General features: G+C 42.1%; 4 protein-coding genes across 4 annotated transcripts in view; 2 read left to right on the forward strand and 2 right to left on the reverse strand.

Moving 5' to 3' along the window:
• Positions 1-22,097, reverse strand: part of LOC127229472 (histone H2B type 1-C/E/F/G/I) — a 60,491-nt gene that overhangs the window by 26,849 nt on the left and 11,545 nt on the right. The gene's annotated exons all lie outside the window — the stretch shown is intronic.
• On the forward strand, positions 5,559-12,045 carry Hfe (homeostatic iron regulator). The gene is made up of 6 exons (XM_051194565.1): positions 5,559-5,909; positions 8,086-8,349; positions 8,552-8,851; positions 10,087-10,362; positions 10,487-10,597; positions 11,422-12,045. Exons 1-6 carry the CDS (start codon positions 5,831-5,833, stop codon positions 11,457-11,459), a joined length of 1,068 nt encoding a protein of 355 aa, XP_051050522.1. The 5' UTR covers positions 5,559-5,830; the 3' UTR covers positions 11,460-12,045.
• LOC127229479 (histone H4) lies at positions 16,750-17,084 on the forward strand. The gene has a single exon (XM_051194587.1). It carries the CDS (start codon positions 16,750-16,752, stop codon positions 17,059-17,061), a length of 312 nt encoding a protein of 103 aa, XP_051050544.1. The 3' UTR covers positions 17,062-17,084.
• H1-6 (H1.6 linker histone, cluster member) lies at positions 18,455-19,219 on the reverse strand. Its single transcript, XM_051194570.1, has one exon. The coding sequence runs from the start codon at positions 19,164-19,166 to the stop codon at positions 18,540-18,542; it is 627 nt and encodes a 208-aa protein (XP_051050527.1). The 5' UTR covers positions 19,167-19,219; the 3' UTR covers positions 18,455-18,539.

The raw sequence follows: 22,097 nt of genomic DNA on the forward strand, positions 1-22,097 counted from the left end.
CAGGTCTTTATCCCTATCAATGAAGGGCATTACTCAACTTTCTAACTTTCCAACTTGCTAATGCAAAATGAAATACTTTTCACATTTCCTTGATTACCACATGTTTGGGGCTCTTCAATATATCCATTTATGTTCATTTCTTTATCCAGTTCTGCTTTTGAGCTTCTATCTTCAGCTTGTTGATCTATAAAAATTCCTTGTAGGTGGAATTTTCCTATCCCTCAGTCATTCTCAAATAAACACACTGAGGCTTATATTTTTTACAAATACTCTGCTGATAGTCCAGGCTTCTTACTAGCTAGCTCTTACATTTTAATTAAATTAATTATCTATGCTTTGCTACTTAGCCCATAGCTTATTACCTCATTTACTACATGTCCTGCTTCCTTAGTGGCTGGCTGGCATTTCCATGACTCTGCCTTCTTCTTCCCAGAGTCTTCTGCTTCTGGCTGCCCTGCCTATACTTCCTGCCTGGCTACCAACCTGTCAGCTTTTAAATAACTAATGAAAGTAATACATATTCACAGAGTACTGAAGGATTATCTCACTTTTTACTTTTACATTCTAGTTACGAACTTGTCCTTTTACATTACTGACAATAAATACTAATTTTGATGTTAGCAAATTTATCCTTGGCTGGTGCTTACTGATAAGCCTGTCAATCTGATCTGTGGGATATCCCTTTATACTATGTGAATACAGCTAATTATGATTGGTTTAATAAAGAAGCTGACTGGCCAATAGCTGAACACAAGAGGTTAGGTGGTAGAGCCAAACTAAGAATGCTGGGAGGAAAAAGGGTGGAGTCAGGAGATTCAGAGAAAGGAGGACATGTACAAAATTAGCCATGAGCCATATGGCAAAACACAGGGAAAAAAAATGGGTCAATTTAAACATAATATCCTGAGCTACTGGCAGAGAATTTATAATTAATATTAAGGCTCTGTGAGGTTAATGGGGAGCAGCTTGAGAGACAGAAACTTCTGCCTATAAATGGTGCCCAATGTCTAGGGCTGCATACATCCACATAAACCTTGAGAAAGCTTTTTTAAAAAGTTCTAAATGCACAAAAACAGAGTTAGACTCGGCTTCCTAGCCTCCTGTGTCTCTTGCTGGCCTAAGTAACAAAACATGTCTCCCAGAAGCTACCTGTGGGAAGAGGCAGCTGCCAGCGGTGATATACTACTGCCTAGTCCCTCCTATCTTCTTTCCTATTGGCCAACAGTGCTTTATTCATTAACCAGTATGAGAAACATATTTACAGAATGACATCTCCCATTCTGTAATAAGATATATCCAGACAGGGGAAAAAAGAAAAAAGAAAAACCTCTAAATGGCTCACATTGTGTTTTAAATTTTTCATAGGCTTGGGAGAGAAAAGGGGGTAAAAATTGGTATATATACTAAAGTTTAAGAATAATGAAGTAAAGTCCCTAAAGGTGGGAGTAAAGTAATTTAAAAGAAAAAAAAAAGCTACATAAAGATGGATAATACACAAAAAGTCTGGATAACAATACTATGTTATTGTGTTATCTTTAATTTTTTCACTGCTAAGAAACACTAGATTAAGGCTGCTGGATTAATCCAACTTATATATTTTAAAACTTCTTTACTCCAAAATGGCAGCAAAAGATATGTTACTTTGGGGAAGATGCTCTGCTTTTATTTCCACAGGAAATGAGAGGCTATGGATTCATTCAAGATTAAAGATAAACAGGTTTGATCAAGGAAAACCTCCTGAAACCTTGGCTACAAACAGAAAGAAATTAACCTAGAAAAGCTATAAAACATGTAACATACATTTTGCCTGCTCAAACATAAAACAAAAAAAATAATCTTTGGTTGATATATGTATAATACATAGTCTATAGTTGTATTAATACAGATATGTACATTATCTTTAAAAGTTTAAGTGTTTTCAGAACAAGGAACCAGACACCAACAAAAATGGATGCCGACTGAGATGACCCAGCCTCACAGAATACTACAGTCAATTCCTAACCATTATCCTAAATTTTCTTGGAGTCTAAATTTTACCAGTGCCCCCCAAACAACAAGATGTAGTCTAGAGAATGATGCCCACATCCCCAACATATTGGTTATAAATGTCTGTTATCACTTAAGTGGGGGTAGGTGGTTACAAGTTGTTATTGATAATGGTCAAAAAACTAAACAAAAAAGATTAGATCTCAGGAATCTCATTCAGAAAGACCTTCTTGGGTCTTTGATGGAGCTAAAGACTAGATGGTCAAAGTAAAAGTTTCCTTAATTATGATAAAAGATAAATTTTAGTTATAAAACTTTAGAGTCACAAAGATAAAATAGATAATAGAATACTTTCTCTAATGTTGCCAAATACAAGTAGACTAGAGATTGTAACTGTAGTTCTTACTTGATAACTGTTTCTGTTGTATATAATTTTACTATGTTAAAGTTAAAACCATCCTTTTTAATTGGGCAAAAAAGGGAGAAATGTGAACTATTCCTTTACACTGTATGCATACATGTTACTGTGATTGGTTTAATAAAGAAGCTCACCGGCCAGTAGCTGAACAGGATGATGTTAGTTGGTAGAGCCAAACTGAGAATGCTGGAAGGGAGAAGGGCACAGCCAGAAGTCAGAAGCCAGATGCAGAGGAAGCAGGATAAGTACAAAATGAGGTAACAAGATAAGAGCTATGGGGTAATTTAAATGTAAGAATCAGTTAATAACAAAGCTGAGCTATTGGCCAAGAATGTGTAATTAATATTAAGCCTCTGTGTGGTTAATTGGGAGCAGAAACTTCAGCCTGCAGAGTTCATTCTCGAAGTCCCACATAGTGGAAGAAGAGAACTGACATGACACCTGCAAGCTGTCCTTTGATTTCCACGTGTGCCCACATGCCCTCACACATATCTCAAATATAATAAACAAACACACAAATGCATATATGCTCACAGAAATGTATTTTTAAAACCTTTATTGATCTCTATTTACACTATTAAGCCAGGTGTCTGTGGTGTATGCCTTTAATCCCATCACTCCGGAGGCAGAGTCAGGCGGATCTCTGTGAGTTTGAGGCCAGCCTGGTCTACAGAGCGAGTTCCAGGACAGCCTCCAAACCTACACAGGGAAACCCTGTCTAGAAACAAAACAAAACAAAAAAAAAAAAAAAATTCAGATTATGCAACAATGCAACAGGTTGGTTTTTGTAATTTTGCCTCACTTCCCACGTGATGGGAGATGCCATTCTGTAAATATGTTTCTCATATTGATTAATGAATAAAACACTTTTGGCCAATGGGAAAGCAGAATACGCGGGACTAGGAGACAAGGAGGATTCCAGGAAGTAGTAGGGAGGAGTTTCAAAATGTAGGACTGAGAGAGAAGAATGCCGGGCCCTCTCTTTGGTAAGATAAGATCACGTGGAAATACTTAGATTAATAGAGATAAGTTAATATTTAAGACAGAGTTTGCCAATAAGAAATACTAGTAATAGGCTAACAGCATTATATCTAATACAGTTATTTGAGGCTGGTGCAGCTGTGGGACAAGGCCGGTGGGAAAACTACTTGTAACACCCACTTCCCTCCTGCTGATATCAGGTATAGGTGTATATTTGTGGAGTTAACAGTTAGAGCATTTAGCACATACACATGAGTAGTAGAGAGGGGGAGGTTAGGTAGATGTTTATCCATCAAGGAAGATCATGTAAATGTATCTATGTGTGAGACAGGGTGGGAGTATTAACAAGACCTCTGGTGTTTATTTCTCATAGATTTTAAGAGGTAACTGATAACAGATATGTCCCCCATGGGATATATGTCTGTTGTTGATGTAACTTTGCAAGTACTTGTTCATTTCCTTGAGGTACTAAGCTTTAGTGGCAGATGAGAACCAGATGAAAGTGCTGTAAGAACTTAAGAGGAAAAAAGGAAAATGCACAAGCATTTACAGCAGCAAGATATATATCCATTGCAGCATCACGAGGGATGGATGCTTAGTCAAAGATTAGACAAGATAAAAAGTGATTTTACAGGACAAAAGACACATTCTGAGGGCAAGTAGTCTCCCCAAACTCATTTGTTACAAATAATATTGAGAAACATACTTTGATGACACAAACAATAAATCACCCACCCACCCACCCCCTCAAAAGAGTAAGGATCTGATAGGACATTTCACCAAAGATTTACAAATTGACAATAAACAGGCAAAGTGATGTTCTATAACACTGCTGAGGTGCCATTTCCTACATAGTGGATTAGCTAAAGTTATAAAGATGGACAATAATGGATGTAGAGAAATCAGAGCTCTTGTATACTGCTGATAGGATGGTGAAATGGTGTCTACAGCTGCTGCAAAACAGTCTAGCCATTTGTTAAAAATATCTATAATAGTCACTAACAACCTCTACTCACGGGTGTGTATGTAAGAGCAATAAGATAATAAGGACACATTAAAATGTATTCCGATGTCCATGACAACGTTATTCCCCAAATCAGAAAATGGAAGCATTTCACAAGCCAAGGAACGGATAAAATGTGGAGTCGTGAATCCTTGTGAGAGATAAGCAATGTGTAGGCTAACAGTAGGCTATACTACAGAAGTCTCTCTGTCTCTCTGTCTGTCACTCTCTGTCTCTCTCTCTTTCTCTCTCTCTCTCTCTCTCTCACACACACACACACCAGCTACAGGAAGTATAGATTCTATTAGTAGGGCATCTCAGAATTAAAGGAAAAGTAGATGAATGATTGTTCAGCTTGGGGGTTAGGGGGCTGGGAGTACAAAGAAATTAGAGTGGTGATGGCTAAAATTGAGTGAGTTAGAAAATGTAAATATTCTAAAATTTATTGGTAATGGCTGCTTAACTTCATCAAATATACCCAAACCCACTGACTTTTACATATTGGACACATGAATCACATTATAATGTGATTTATTTTTTAGTAACAAGAAAGAAAAAGAAAATATAACCAAATGCTAGGTACCCATTTTCTCAACCTTATTTCGACTACCCACATTCAGTTTAGAGCCCTTCCTTTCCTAATTTGGTTTTCTTCTCAAAAATGCCAAAATGCCTTAGAAAGGTACCACTTGGTAATTTGTTAGATACTTTAAGGCTTTGAATAAATATACATTAAATTTATTAGCATGATTGCAATGCCTAAGCCAGAATTTAGATATTGAGTGTGAAATTGTTGAATATTTAAATCTCAAATTTGTGAGATAAGTTTTCTCAATTCACAGCATGCATAGTGATTTAAGGAGTGTTGAGGGGGCTGCTGGGCCACTGAGCATTTCACAAGGAAGCGCCCTCAGCTTCAGGGATACAGAGTGCAAGTCCTGGATAATCCTTTTCTTTTTAACCTCTGTGTCTGTCTCTCCCCTCCCCCCTTCTCTCTCTCCCTCCCTCTCTCTCTCTCTCTCTCTCTCTCCTCCTCCCTCTCTCTCCCCCCTCTCCCCCTCCCTTCCTCTCTCTCTCTCTCTCTCTCTCTCTCTCTCTCTCTCTCTCTCTCTCTCTCTCTCTCTCTCTCTCTCTGTGTGTGTGTGTGTGTTTCTCCCTCCCTTCCCCCCACCCCTACTTTGTAGCCTAAACTGGACTGTAATTCACTATGTACTCCAGACTGGACTTGAATTTACTGCAATCTCTGCCTCAATGCTGGGGTCACATACTTGAGCCACTGAGACTTAGGGCTTGTTTCTTTCCACCAATGTCCCGGAAAGGGATTTCGCTTGCCAGGAAGTTTTGTCTGAGAGTTTCAGAGACTCAGCAATGGCTCCAGGGTGACTTCTTGGATCCTCCACGTTTCCAGATCCTACTGAAGAGAGGCGGACCAGGCTGGGGACATGGACCTATCAGCTGGACTCCCTGTGCTGCTGGTGCTGCTGGTGTGGTCCACGGCCCCGCAGGCGGCGCGGGCACCCCGTGAGTGCGGGAGGGGAAAGTGGGGGTGTGGAGCACAAAACCGAAAGTGGCTTTCTTGGAGCAGGGAATTTGTCACTTTAGAGTTGTAAGGCCTCCCTCCGGAGTCCCTTTTCTAGCTCTCCCCATGCAGAACCCTGAGGGGACATCTGTCACACAACTAGCTGCCCAGGGCACATTCCTCCCCTGCTCTAGCCCAGTGTGGCTAGTCTAAGTACCTGTGTGAGGAGCTGCCTTGACAGAGCTGAGACTGGTCTCAGTCTCAGATCTCCTTTTGTTTTTATTTTGAGCTGTCCTATCCTCTACCACCCATACTCACCAGGGATCTGGAATTTTTCACCAAGAGCAACCAAAGTCGCCTCTGGCATTTTCCCTTCCGGGTGCAGGGAGAGACTTAGATGTTTGTCCTGTGAGCCCTGGGAGTGTTGGGTCTCACCCCACTGTATTATCTTTTGGTGACAAGAGGCGAAGGTCATTTGGAGAGGGAGACGTGGATGAAATTCCTCTCTCTTGGAAACTGTTCTTTCATCTAGAAACGTTGTTTCTATTACAAATAGATGTGAACAGTGTAAACAAAGATTTTAAGAAAGTAGCCAGGACTCTGACAGCCCTTGTGGTTGGTAACTGTGCTGGTTAAGAAGTCCATAAAGTGTTCGTTGTTAGAGCACTACATAAATATTTCTTCTGCGTCGGTGTGCTGCCTTGACCTCATAATTAGTTATCCTCATGCGTTTGTGGGTTGGGGGTATCCTATCCTGAGGCCTTGATATCCCTGTAATCCAGGGAACATCAGGTGTGGGACATTATCTTTGTGCCTTAACCCTTGGAAGGAGGTAAGGTCGGTTAAGAAGAGAGTCCAGGAGTCTGATGACAGGGAATGCTAGGCTTCCACACCCTTTCACTCACTGTGGGTGGGGTCAGCGCCCTTTGGCAGTGCCACCCTTTGGGCACCTCCAGAGCAGTGGTTCTCAACCTTCCTAAGGCTGTGACCCTTTTAACACAGTTGCTCAGGTTGTGGTGACCCCCCAACCATAAAATTATTTTCACAGCTACTTCATAACTGTAATTTTGCTACTGCTGTGAATCATAATGCAAATATCTGGTGTGGAGGAGATCTGATATGCCCCAAGGAGTCTCCACCCACAGCCAGAGAACACCTGTTCTAGAGGTCCTTGTTCAGCTGGGCTTTGTTGATTTGCAAACTAACAAAGAGTTAAAGGACTTTTTCTAAAGAATGCCAAAGTGCTGCTTAATACACTTTAATAGCATTTGGATCTGTGATCCTTTTTTTTTTTTTTTTTAACTAGTTATACTCTGGGAAGCAGCAGTTATTGCTAGTTAACTGGCTCTCACCTTAGAGCTTTCCTCCAGTTGAAAAAAAAATTCATAATCTCCAAGATGATCCTTCTTTACACACACACAAACACACACACAAACACACACACACACACACACACACACACACACACACGGGTGTGTCGTGTTTCCGTATGTAGTTCAGATGGGTAGGAACTCACCTGTGCACACCAGGATGGCCTCAAGGCTGAGACAATCCTCCTGCCTCCAGAGTATTAGGGTTAGAAGTATGAGTGAACCACTGACTCCAGGCCAACAAGCATTTGTGAAGCACTGACCCCATGCCAGGTGCCATTCAAAGTACTAAGATTGCACCCCTGAGCAACTCTGTTCTGGAACTGAGAGAAACTTGGGAAAGCCTCAAGGTGAGAGTTCCTGTCAGTTTCCTTTCCTGGAACCCCTTCTGTTTGCTGACAAGTTGTCCTGAGCTATGTATCAGCACACTCACCAGCATTTGTCAGCCAATATCTACACATGGAAACAGTCAGAGTTGGAAGTAGGGCAAATTCCTCCAACTCCTTAGGGCTTTTAACTTAACAAATTGAGCAGCAGCTCCTTAGCTTGGTCCCCATAGGTAGAGAAACCCAAGGACTTTCCAGAATCTGGGTTCCAAGGTAACTCATCACCTCAAGGGGGGAGTGTCAAAAAGGTGGGCAGAGTTAGAGCAAAAGGCCAGAGCAGCTGGGGTTGTGCTGGGAAGAGAACTGTGTCACTCCACAGGGAGGACTTGCTCCTGTGATAGCAGGAGCTGACCCAGGTCTGTGGAAGCTCTGCCTTCTGATGCCAGTTGCTGCCCATTCTGAATGTCTGCTGACTTCCCCAGGGTCACATTCTCTGTACTACCTCTTCATGGGTGCCTCAGAGACAGAACTCGGGCTGCCTTTGTTTGAGGCTATGGGCTACGTGGATGACCAGCTCTTCGTGTCCTACAATCATGAGAGTCGCCGTGCTGAGCCCCGGGCCCCGTGGATCTTGGATCAGACCTCAAGCCAGCTATGGCTTCAGCTGAGTCAGAGCCTGAAAGGGTGGGACCACATGTTCATTGTGGACTTCTGGAATATCATGGATAACTATAACCACAGTAAGGGTATGTGGAAGGGCAAGTCACCTCCCTGTGGTAGTCAGAGCATGGCACTATTTTGCTACCCTGGGCATGCATCTTGAAGTAGACAATTGTGGGCATGAGATCCTGATGGGGGACAGGGGACACAGAAGGGAGAGATAGTTGTCTGTCCTGATGGTTTGATACCTAGGGTTGGTGGGTACAACACCTACTTCTTTGTTTCCAGTCACTAAGCTGGGAGTGATGCCGGAGTCCCACATCCTGCAGGTGATCCTGGGTTGTGAGGTGCATGAAGACAACAGTACCAGCGGCATCTGGAAGTATGGGTATGATGGGCAAGACCACCTTGAATTCTGCCCCAAAACACTGGACTGGAGAGCAGCAGAGCCAGGGGCTTGGACCACCAAGGTGGAGTGGGAAGAGCACAAGGTCCGGGCCAGGCAGAACAAGGACTACTTGGAGAGGGACTGTCCTGAGCAACTGAAACAGTTCCTGCAGCTGGGGAGAGGGCTTCTGAGGCAGCAAGGTATGAGGAGGGACCTCACTCTTGAGTGGGAGTGGGGGGGAATCCAAGGTGCCAGCTCAACTCTATCATTCACAAGTTTTGAGAAAGTACTTTCTCAATCCTAAAATTTCCATTTTATTCATTATCATGATAAAGATGGAGGGAAAGCAGATAGGCTGATGGATGTTTATTCAGGAAATAATCACTTACAACTGAGACAGATGACCGCCAGCAGGTTCCTGTCCCAAGGATGCCTCTGGATGCTATCTATCTCCAACCAGGAAGCAAGAGAGAGCCTCTGGAGTCACTGACCCCAGACCTAGTTCTCCCAGGTCATGTCCACATCTGTCCCCACGCCCAGATGACTTACTCAATATATAACCTACCCTGGGCTCAATCTCCCAGAAATCACCCTGCCTCAGCTTTCTGTGTTCTAGGATTACAATCATAAACCACACCTGGATAATGCCATTATGACTTTTTTTGTTGTTGCTTATCTGTTTGTTTGTTGTTTTTGTTCTTGAGATGGTCTCTCACACTTTAAAGTAGGCTGGCCTAGATATCACTATGCAGGCCAGACTAGCTACAGACACAGCAATTTTCCTGCCTCGGCTTCCCAAACCCTTGATATCAAAGTGTGAACCACTATTTGGGATAGAGGTGTCACTTCACATTGAGGTGTACAACACAGCTATGAACTACAACCTTATTTTCTTCATGAATGTGGCTTGAAAGGAAGCGTTGGTGCTGTTCTTCTGATGGAGCCACGAACCCTGTGTGTATTTATTATGTCTTTTAAGAATACAGAAATATCATTGTCAGATGAAAATACCAAACATCATCACTCATCTGAGCAGCAGAATCCTTTAGCAATTAAAGATTATTTCCCTAAACTACAGAAGTCTCGATGATTGCTCCCAGCTTACCAAGGCTCTTTCCTACAAGAATGGTTATTAGGCTCAACCAGATGAACAGAGTCCAAGTCAAATATGCTCCACAGAAAGGGGAATGTCTGCCTGGTCAGAGGGCCTGGGAAGCAGGTGTTAAACAGGGAAGCTGACCGAAGTAGCTGTTCTCCTTGTGGTACTTCATTAGTATCAAATCAAATTTTGAAGCCAGTTTCAGGATACCAAATGGCACCTGCTGCAGCTGGTTTTTCTGAGAAGGGTGTGCTCTTTCTACCACAAAGGAAAGGAAAAATATCAGTCCTCCTGCCCAGGGTAAAACATGGCCCTCTCCTTCCTCTTTCCATCAAGTGCCTCCTTTGGTGAAGGTGACTCATCATTGGGCTCCTGCAGGGACCTCTCTGAGGTGCCAGGCTCTGAACTTCTTCCCTCAGAACATCACTATGAAGTGGCTGAAGGACAACCAGCCACTGGATGCCAAGGATGTCAACCCTGTGGATGTGCTGCCTAATGGGGATGGGACCTATCAGGCCCAGATGACCTTGGCTGTGGCCCCTGGTGATGAGACAAGTTTCACCTGTCAAGTGGAACACCCAGGCTTGGATCAGCCCCTCACTGCCATCTGGGGTAAGGATGGGCATTCAGGGCAGAGGTTGTCTGCCATAGAGGTGATTACCTTGGCTGTGACAGAAAGGTCTTCTCTGGGCTGGGATGTGGCAGTCATAGACTTGAATTTGTATTTGGATTTTAGAGCCCTTGCCATCTCAGTCCCTGATTATTGGAGCCATCAGTGGGATCATCATTTGTGTCATCTTCTTTGTTGCGATTTTGTTCCTGATCTTAAGGAAAAAGAAGGCTTCAGGTGAGTAGGGGCATGGAGGAAATGTCATGGTACTTCTTTCTCCAGGACACATATTCCTGCAGAAAATGAGACTTCTATGCTCTTTTCTTTGTGAATACCAGAACGTCGCTGGGGACATTTTGTGTTGTTTTGTCTTCTCCAGATTGGAAGTTCCCCATTTAGGAAACACCTTCTAGGCACCTACTATTTTGCAGGTGTTATTTAAGGTAGAGTCAGGGAGTTGAGGTTGAGAAAGTCACTGGTCTCAGAGCCTAAACCTATTGTGGAATGGAATGGGATTTATGAAAAGAGCAGCTAAAGACTTCTGAGAATGAAAACATTTGGGAAGTCACTTGAAGAAATGCTCAAATTACATCAAGAAAGGGGATGGAAGACAGGTGTGGTAGTTTGTGACCCTAATGTCAGGAAAACAATTGCCATGATTTAAGGGTTGGTTACTTTGTGAGACTCTCTCTTAGAACACACACACACACACACACACACACACACACACACACACACACACACACACACATTGGAAAATGAGAAGAAGACAGAAGCCAGGCTACATAGTCCTGTGAAACATTATGTCGCTTGGGAAGTTAGTAAAATCACAAAAGCAAAAGTGAACAATGTCTGTGCTTGTGAAAGGGTTGGGAGGGGGTGAGTTAGGTGACAAGGAAAGCAGTTAGACAGCTACTAAACAGTGCCATATGGAGAGATAATGATCTCTGGAATCCAGTGGAGTCCCTGGACAAGCATGGTCAGATAGAGGAGGTAAAAATGGACAGGACAAGATGATACTTGGCCAATAATGTCTCTCCCTGGGTGTCTTATCTTCCCAGAAGAAACCATGGGTGACTATGTCTTAGCAGAGTGTTAATGACCTGCAGCCTACCGATCCATGGAAGGGAGGAGACTCAGCTAAAGACTTGGAGGAAGCACACTTGCTTCATTCTAGGACAGACTTGGACCTAATACACAGAAAGTGCCTGAGGTACTCTGTTTGTAGCTCTCCCTGTTCAATTTCTTAAGATGCTTCCCCCCAGTCAAGTCTTTTGAGTTCCTGAACAACACTGACTGCTCCAGATGCAACCCCTCCCTCCAGAACTGGTCTCATGAATCTCCAGATGCTTCTACAGGCATTCTTCATTTCCTCCGTCCATCTAGACTCCACATGTCTACTTCTTAAAAAGGCTGTCTACATTTTGAGGATACACGATTCATTTTCATATCTGAAGAAGCCATGAATCTTCATCCTGGGATGCACACACGTAGGTGTGCCAGAATTTTGCACACATATCCTAGAATCCAGAAACCACTCAACTGTCTTTTGAGCCTCTCCATCTGTTATCTAGTGATTCCTATGTCACCAAACTCTGACTTTTCTGACATTGGAGTGTTATATGGGTTATCAATACAACCTGAGGAGACACTCTCTGAGAAAATACAGATGTCTGTGTGAATAATGATGGCTATGTGTTCATATTTACAAAAGGTGTTGGGCAAGTTTCCAAAGGATAATTTCATATGCATTGGTGTCATGATGCCTGTGAAGTACCCCTATCCTTTTCCAGAAATAGAAATCATGAATGATTATAATAATAAAGTGTGGCTTGCACTTGTGAAGAAGTGTTCAATATCACACTCTGCTCTAATCACCTGCTAAATATAGACCACGACTTTGGAAGTTGTAATGTTTTCATAAAGTGTAATGTTTTCATAAAGTTGGTGTATTGTATACACCAACATCTCTTTAGTTTTGGAAAGTGAGGACTACAGTATCTCACAGCTCTCCAGAAATACAGACAGACAGACAACCGTGTGTCATTCTGACTCTTTAATGCATCCTGTGTATGGCATTAGTTACATGAAGTGAGGGGGCAAAGGAGAAGATGACTATTTTCTTGTCTCCTAGGGTTTCTTTTCAGTGAGTTTGATCCATGTCATAAGAAATAGCTGCCAATATTCTCAGCCCTCAGCTGCCACGAGTCCTTTCAATCTTCTGTTTCCTCTGGCATCTATCTTTTAGTTCAATTTTTTTTTTTTTTTTTTTTTTTTTTATCTGACTGGTATCTTTGAAGCTGATGCCTCTGCCTCTAGAGTCAGAAACATCAAGTGACTGTCTTGGCATCCAATAATCTGTTAATCTGTCTCATCTCAACAAAGTAAAATGGAAGCCCGAAGGTGGCCTGGAGAATGCTGGGAGTTGCTGGGGTCCTGCTGCGCATTCATAGTTGTGCCCATTAAGGCAAAAAGAAAAATGTGATTTAACTAGACAATTTAGAAATCTGTCCATGTTTGAGAGTCAAGCCTTGTGTTTGTATCATGTTTGTGTAAGTACATATACCTGTCTTCATGTGTGTGTTCACTAATGTGTACATGTGTATGTATATGTGTGTGGGCACATGTCTCTGTCCAGATGGCATGTATTCTCTTTCCTCCAATGCACACATTTGCCTGCATAACTGTGCTATAAATTCTATATTAAAGACCAAGTGCCTGAGACCAACATTTGAGCTGGGACCTCAACTTTCTCCTTTCTTCCTTCCTTCCTTCCTTCCTCCCTTCCTTCCTTCCTTTCTTTCTTTCTTCTTTTTGTTCTTGTTCTTATTGTTGTTGTTCCTCTTTTATCTTTGTCTTGTTTCCTATTTATGAAAGTCAAGTATTAGAAAAAAAACAGCAAAATATGAATCACTATTGAAAATAGATGGACTTAGAGTTATCATTTCCTCAGTGAGTAATGCACTCTACTAGCAGCCAGCATATTGCCTAGGTATCACTCCCATCAAAATGTATGCAAATAATAAACACATGGCTTGGTAAATATGGCACTGTATTTTGTACAACACAGCTTTACTGATATTTTTGCTCATCATATGAATGTAGTTAAGGACATTTTTATTTTGGTTTGGTTTAATTTTTTTAACTTGGGCACCATATAGTCCTAAGGTGTTCAGGCTTGCCTTAAACTATACTGACCATAATTGGGCTTATAGGTTTTGGGATTATACTTTTTTCTTTGTATTTTGTAGAATTATTTCATCACACTGTGATAGATAGATAGTTTTCCTTTGCTGTAATGACATTATTGTCTGAGATGTAAGCAAGTGTTTATCTACAAGCTGAGCTGAAAACACACTGTAATTTATTATCTCGAAATATCAGTCTATACATAGCAGAATGCCATGGGGCTTCCTCCACCACATAGGGAAATGTTACAATTAACTAAAAAAATGATATAATAATTAGACTGCAGAAATGGGGCATTAGCACGTTGGTGTGTTTCTTAGTATTATTTCTCACTTTCTCATAAAATTTTAGGGACTACGTTTAAAGATTTAAGACTTAAATTTCAAGTTTCCCATCTTCCCTCACCTCTGGCTAAACATTAACATAATATGCTAGGTTGGAGAAGGGTGACACCTGGCGGCTCATTCCAACACATCACAACTGATTGCAAAGTGGTTGGGGATAAGGACATATCCCTAAGGTAAAATGTTTATTAGAGGCTGGTGGAAGCAGCCAACTCTTGTCCAGAAAAACACCAGGTACGTTAGGCACCTGTAATACGAGTGCTTGAAAAGTGGATGTAGGAACACCAGAGATCCAGCTTATTCTCAGCTACATTGTGAGTTGGAGGCCAGCTTGGGCTACACAAAGCTTTCTTAAAAGAACAAATAACAAGATAGGTGTGTGTGTATTTTTAAAGAGAGTGCCTGAAAATTATAGAAAACAGAATTGTGTACTAGATACTGGAATGGCTGGTGTTCTGAACTGCTAACAGGACAGACTGCAAACAAACAACCCAGTGATCTCCAAGGTTCCTTCAACAGCATGCTTGCTGGGAGGTCCACCCTGGAAACACTTCCTCTAATACTACAATAGAAAAGTGAGATAGCTCTTAACCGTCTTGCAGCTCTCCTCATCCTGCATTCCCCAGACACATTTCAAGCAAAAATGTTGCAGGTACAGTGCCACATTTTGTCATGGTGTAACTTTTAAGCCAATATCTATGTTTTTTGTTTTTTGTTTTTTTTAATAAACAACTATTAGGCCACTCTGAACAGCTTAACATGGAAAGTATGTGAGCTGACTGGCAGCTGAAATTTCAAATCTTCCTGATTGGTTTGGAGTATAACTTGGTAGTGACTAATCCCTATCCTTTTCACATTCAGATTATCACTGCAATGTTTCAGGACTCCAGGAGCCAATTGTTAGGAAGCATGGGTACTTTGATATACGCATTCGCTTATATATTACTGGTTATCCCCTGGCTGTACCCTGTCTGCTGTTTCTTATTAACTGTCCAAGGTAGAGGAAGAGAAAAATAATGTTTTGAGGAAAAGCTTCTTTGTCACCCTCCTTATTTGCCTGAACAAGAATTTGCAGTCCCAGTAACATCTTTTGTGCAATGAATGTTTTCTAAAAGTAATTCATTTTCTGTACTGAGAATCAAACCCAAACCCTCCTATAGTCAAGCAAGTACTCCCCCAACTTTTTGTAAAATTAACATTTTAGGTACTTTTACTTAAATATTTACTGGATATTGGGATGCTCTCACTGTTAATTTCGCCAGAGTTCTATGAGGAAGAGCCTTTTTGACAGTGTTAGGTTTTATTTCAATGTCATGAAAATCTGTGCGTGGAGATTAATCAGCTTGCTCTTTGAAATTTCTAGTTAATAGCTGGAAAATTACTGTGCTGGAATTTTAATTCAGCACATAGCCACTATGTGCTAAGACTTATCTCCAAGTCAAGAAAGCCAGGGGTAGAGCAATGTTGCCATTTCTTGCCAAACTATGTAAGGAATTGCCAGTGCTACCTGGTAGCAGACGTCTTATGTCTTCTGTGGTGAGGAATAAATATGCTGTAACATTTCAAAATCAACCATAGCCCTAGGAATTTATCAGAAATATTTCCAAACATGTCTTTCGGAATGTGTTTTTAATTCATATTTAGCTGGAGCTCCTGGTATAAGGTGTTTGTAGTAGGGGTGGTTAACAAGAGACAGGAACTAAAAGCCTCCAAATTGGTATCTAATTTTGGATTTTATTTTTGTTTTCTTTTGTATGAGTGTTTTGCCTACACTAGTGGCACCTGCGGAAATCAGAAAAGAGTGTCAGATTCCTGGCAGTGGAGTTACCGGACTTGGGTGCTAGAAATCAAATCTAGAACCTCTGAGAGATTATCAAATGCCCTTAACATCTGAGCCATCTCTCCTATCTCGTTGTTAAATTAAAATTTGGAAGTCCAAAACCAACGATAAATCTACATTAAGAGCTAATGCTGTCTGCTCTCTGCCTTTGGAAAAAAAAAAAAAAAAAAAAGAAAGAAAGAAAGAAAGAAAGAAAGAAAGAAAGAAAGAAGAAAATATGAGCTTATCACAATCTTCACCAGAACCCTGTAGGCTTTGTAATGAATGACCTTAATCAAGTATTAACCCTACACTGTAATTCCCAGACCTACAAAACACTTCTTTTCAAAAGCTGAGCAAGCCATGCTGTGATTAGTAAGGGGTGGAAGGGACACAATCTCGGAACCAAGACAGACTGGAACACAGCAAGAAAAGGGCAATCGATAACCTGCCTTTATCTTTTTGTAGAGTCTTTCCCAGTCAGTGGAGTCACAACACTAGGTGTCTGACTCGCGATGAGGAATTGTGAAGTCTACAACTTGAGGGTTTAATTTAGATGCTTTTTCAACATTTTTGTATTTACAAACAATGGCGTCAGGAACTGGCTTAAACTGCCTGCAAGGGTGTTCTCGACATATTTAATTCACTGTTTTGGGTATTTTACGTGCATCCCCACAATGGAACCACCAAATAATTTCATTGAAAAATGGAAATAAAAACACAGGTGAAATATGGATACCTGCTTTGCGTAATGGCACCAAGTCTTTCATTTCGCGCAAAAAAAAAAAAAAAAAGAAAAGAAAACAAATGAAAAACAAAATTGAAGATTTTTGCGCTAAAATGAAATCTGTAAGTGCGCAAAATAGCTGCAGATTGCTGGCCAATCAAAACCTTTCGTTATAATGACTTCTCCTATTTGCTCCACCCCCTTTGAAAGGCCTGATTAGAAAGCCACGCCTAACGCTTGTGGTTTTCAATTTGGTCCGTAAGAGGTCTATTTAAAGAGAAGTTTGGCTTCTGTCTTTATCAGTGCAGTCATGTCTGGACGTGGCAAAGGCGGTAAGGGTCTTGGCAAAGGAGGCGCCAAGCGCCACCGCAAGGTTCTTCGTGACAATATCCAGGGCATCACCAAGCCCGCCATCCGCCGCCTGGCTCGCCGTGGCGGAGTCAAGCGCATCTCTGGCCTCATCTATGAGGAGACTCGCGGGGTGCTGAAGGTGTTCCTGGAGAACGTGATCCGCGACGCGGTCACCTACACGGAGCACGCCAAGCGCAAGACCGTCACCGCCATGGACGTGGTCTATGCGCTCAAGCGTCAGGGCCGCACGCTCTACGGCTTTGGCGGTTGAGTCATTGTCGCGCTTTTCTCCACTGTCGCAAAAGGCCCTTTTCAGGGCCACCCACAAACTCAACAAGGAGTTGTTGCACATTTTCCGATACGTTTTAAAGTTATGTGGTGCGAGTCCTTTATAAATCATTCTTAAGGGCTCTGAGATGGTTAATGTGTTTTGAGAAATGTCAGGTGGGGAACGTTGAAAGCTCCGTATGCTACACTGAAACGCCTGAGTTCAGCAATAGGGAGTAGTTACAAGCCATCCTAACGTCTATTGTCAAATTGTAATGTGTGAATGCAATGCTGAATGCACTGCCTTGGAATTGGAAATGTTAACAAACGTTACCGTATGTTGCATGAGGTCAGATTCCCACTGCCACTATGTAAGGCGCAGTCAGTGCACTTCATGGTACCAGTCAGTTAATTCGTTGCCTTGCTATGTGACGCGTATTCTCGTAACCATCCCTCTAAATTGCAAACTCAGGTCAGGGACCATATTATTTAAGAAGGGCAAGGAAGGACTGGTTCTACACAAACTGATGTTAAATGTTTAGCCATTATTCATTGTATGAAATTAATAAGGCCAAGTACATATTGTTTATTGGGAGGTCCATTTTATACTCCAGCTTCTTAGTTGTGAGACGGCTTTATATCACTTTAAATTCATGTGTGTGCGCCATGTTTGTTCGGATACCAGAAAGGGGCATCAGATTCCCCTGAGCTGGAGTTGCAGTTGTGAACCATCTGTGGTGTATTCAGACATACAAGCTCTGGTCTTCAAGAGCATCTTGACTAAACAATCTCTCAAGTCTTTGGTCACTCCTCAAACCAAGGCCTAAAACAGATGGATATGAATTTAATATTTATGGCACTCCTTAAGGAATAAAACCATTTTCCTAAAAGAATGGGGTTCTTAGTTTTTAATACTGTTATTGTCAGTCTCATGAAGCCTATGTCATTTTCACAAAATATACAGAACATTTCAACTGTAACTGTTAGGACAACAGTGTTCCACTTTATAAAACGGAACAAAAATGGATTGTGATTGACAAACAGCAAAACTCTTCCAAGATTCTTGAAACTGTTCACTCTATTTTTCAATCCTAAAAATTCAACTCAAGAAAATCACATAAAACCTCTAGCTTCTGTCTAAACATCTGGGTTCCTAGTGATGCTTTTAAAGCCTGCACACCGGTTAATGGCGTTTTAAAGGGTAAATTTGGTCAAAGTGGCAGCTACTACTCTACTTCTGTCCTTGATATGGTGGCGTTTCTAGGATAAAATACACCTATGGTGACCTTTATGCTAATGTGAAAGCACTAATACACAATCAAATTTGTAAATAGGCTCTAGGGTCCTCCAGGGTTTAGAAGACGGATCCACCTAAAGTGATTGTCCACCTCGTTAACTTTTGTTTAAAGTGTTTTGCCATTTTAAAAATTATGGAAGTGGCTCTTAAAAGAGCCTTTGGGTTTTTAAAACTGGCTTTGAAGCTCACTTCTTGGCTGCTGCCTTCCTCAGGTCGTTCTTCTGCAGGACCATCTTTGGCTTGCCAGCATTGGGGTTGGCTGCTCTAGCCTTGGCGGGACTTTTCCGCTGCTGTACACCCTTGGTGCCTTTGGTTTTCGGTCGGCTCCCGGATGCTTTCGTCGGCGTGGCCTTCGGCTTCTTGACAACCTTAGTCTTACTGCTCTTGGAAGATCTCGAGGCCCTGGACAAGCCCAGCTTCTTAGCCTTGGCAGAAGCAGATTTCTTGACCTTACCCTTGGCGTTCTCAGGAGCCGCCTTCTTGCTGAGCTTGAAGGAGCCAGAGGCGCCAGTGCCCTTGGTCTGCACTAGGACCCCATTATTCACAAGTCTCTTGAGGGCCAACTTGATGCGACTGTTGTTCTTCTCCACGTCATAGCCAGCCGCAGCCAGGGCTTTCTTCAGGGCGGCAAGAGACATTCCCGCTCGTTCCTGAGACATCGAAAGGGCCTCGGGAATCAACTTGGAAACCGAGAAACCCCGGGATTTGCGAGCAGCAGCCAGGCCAGGTTTCTTCCCTCGCCTTTTAGATGGAGGTTTCTCGACAAGACCTGGGACAAGGCTACTCAAGGAAGCAGGAACCGTTTCCGACATAGCCAAGAAATACTCAAGACCTACACCCAGTGAGAAAAAGTAAAAGAGCGACAGCGCAGGGGGTCCTGGGGTGGGGGGGGAGGCTTATATAGAGCAGGGCGCGCTGTGATTGGTGCATCCCCAGACACCTCCCCCGCCCCTGAAGGAGGGGGCCTTTGTGTTTCTTTTCCCCACAAAAGTGGAAACTTACTTAGGTGCTCACTGCAGAAATGCCAAGGTTGTGACACCAAGTGACCCACGGGAACTCGGATTCCACCTAACTTTTTACCTTTTACTGAGAAATGTTCCTGCATGCCAGAACCAGTGGGAAAAGCCCTTGATTTTCAATCAAATTCAAGAAGAAGAAGAAAACTTTCTCTTTTCCTTGAAAATTCAAAAGTAATTTTTGGTAGAAAATGTATCCAACGTCTTCAGCGGGGTCTTCTATATATGTAGCTTCTAACTGGTGAAGAAAATCAATTATTCAGGCCCTAATTCTTATCAAAATTGTTTATATATGTGACGTAAGTAACACAGACGTCTTAGCCGTCTCACTGTGGAATTAGACGGTGTTCCTAGAATTGTCCCAAAACTCCAGAGTGACGCCTTCTTGAAGGGAGCAAGGCCTAATAAACACTCCACAGAGCATCTGAGAGGCGTGTTACTTCACGCAGATCTTAAGAGAAACTGCCGAGATCTGATTATAAACGTCTCACCAATGGCACCTGTGTAGCCAAACTTCAAGGGTGTTTTTCAACCCAGTTTGCCTCTCCTTTCTCCAACTGAAGGCCATAAGTATCCTACTTCCTCTGTCTTATCTACCCCTAGAGGAATAGGCACAGTGCCTACCCCTTATTTAACTATAATATTATAACACTGAATCACAGTTTACAATATCCTAATGTGGCTGGGCAGGTAGATGTGGCCAGGCTGGTACTGTAAGGATGGAAAAATACAGCCTAACTCTCCAATGACCCCAGGAAATGTAGAAGTCCAAAAAAGCCCTAAATATCTTAAATTCCAAACCCGGTCCCCCTGTCAGTAACTAGGCAAAAGGTTACATTCTTTGCTGTTTATGACAGGACTTGTGAGTACGTGAGCTCTGTCACCCCATCCAGGAGCCCACGCAAATGCAGACTTCCTGGGCTATAGAAAACTGGTTGGTCTATAAAGAGCAGGCTTGGATGAGGGCTCTGGATGCTATGAGATGGTTGGTTTAAGATGTGCAGGCTTTGTTGTAACCCTATAAAAACTGTCTCAATTCTGTACTCAGGGTCCTCTGTCCTCTACCCCTGCTTGGCTTATGACTGTGGACCCCAGTGCAATTGGAATATAAAAGACTTCATACTTTTACATCAAGACCGCTTCTCATAAGTGATTTGAGATGTCATTCCTGAGTGGGAGCGTGAAGATCCACGCTCCGCAGGTCTTTCAGTAGATGTAGTTCAGGAGTGTTAGAGAAATGTTCTCAGCTCTTATCCATGGGACATATCTGGAGATAAATGCTCAAAGATGGACATAATAACAACATGCTTGTAATTCCAGTTCTAAGGAAGCTGAGGCAGGAAGGAGGATTGCCATGGGCTAAAGAATGAAACCATGCCAAAGGAAGAGGAGGAGGGAACATGATGCTCAACGAGGAGGCAGGCATAGACCCCAATCCATTATGGAGAATGCTAAGACAAGGGTGTAGTGTGATGCAGAAAACATGACCCAATGCAGCTAGCTGTTCAGCCTGAGTTCTTTTGGAAGATGTCTACTATTGTTAAGTAGGGATTTTAACTTATGCCACAGAAAAGAATTTCATAATAAGACAGTATGAGAAAAAGTTGATGTTTATTAATTAAAAAAAAAATTGAGGGTGGGTAGATGCCTGTGTCTCAAGAAAAAGAGATGTGCTTGTGTCTTAACAGTAACTGTGTGGCTAGGCCTGGTGTGCAGACTGTAATTCCAGCTACTTGAGAGGCTAGAGAAAGAGGCCAAATTCAAAGCAAGAATGGACTGAAGAGTAAGTTCATAGTCGGTCTGGTCAACTTCATGAGATCCTATCTCAAAATAAAAACCATACTGAAAACAGTTGGGATGCAGCTCAGTAGTAAACCAAGCAGTAGATCCTAGGTTCAAAGACCAGCACTACAGGGAAGAGTTGTGTGTGTGTGTTGTGTGAGTGTGTATGTACATATTTGCATGTGTATTTTGAAGTTACATTGCTCAACCATGTTTAAAGTGTAATAAAGCAGTTTAAAAATTAAGTAAAATTTTATGAGGTAGTTACTTGTTTCTCTTCAAGAATTTCCTTTTGTGAATAAACACATAGGGTTGTTTATAAGATACACTGTTCAGGTTTAGGAATGAGAGGGGAACTCTGATAGCTGTGCTCTAAGGTCACATATGCATTGTCCTTAAGCAGTTTGTGAGCTGTTGTGTTCCTCTTGTTTGAGATGGTTGTATTGAAACTTGACTACCAAACTATGGAAAGCATAAACTAGACCTTGGAGATGAGGTTGAGGTAAGGTTCCTATAGTGGTTTGAAAGAAAGTGGCCTCCAAAAGGAATGTCACTATTAGGAGGTGTGGGTATTATTGGAGTGGGTGTGGTCTTATTGGAGGAAGTGTGCCACTGTGGAGATGGGCTTTGAGGTCTCATTCATGCTCAAGCCACACCCAGAATCTCAGACCACTTCCTGTTGCTTACAAGTCCATATGTAGGAATCTCAGCTTCTTCTCCAGCACCGTGTCTGCCTGAATGCCACCATATCACACCATGAACATAATAGACTAAACTTCTGAAATTCTAATCCCTCCAATTAAATGTTTTTCTTTATAAAAGTTACTATTCGTGGTGTCTCTTCATAGCAATAAAAACCTTAACTAAGTAGGTTCCCTACCCATGTCTCTTGAATTTTTTGTCTTTCTATCTTTTATCACCAAATCTCAGTATCTCAACACAAAG

Source organism: Phodopus roborovskii, unplaced genomic scaffold, assembly GCF_943737965.1.
Source record: "Phodopus roborovskii unplaced genomic scaffold, PHOROB, whole genome shotgun sequence".
Taxonomy (NCBI): Eukaryota; Metazoa; Chordata; class Mammalia; order Rodentia; family Cricetidae; genus Phodopus; species Phodopus roborovskii.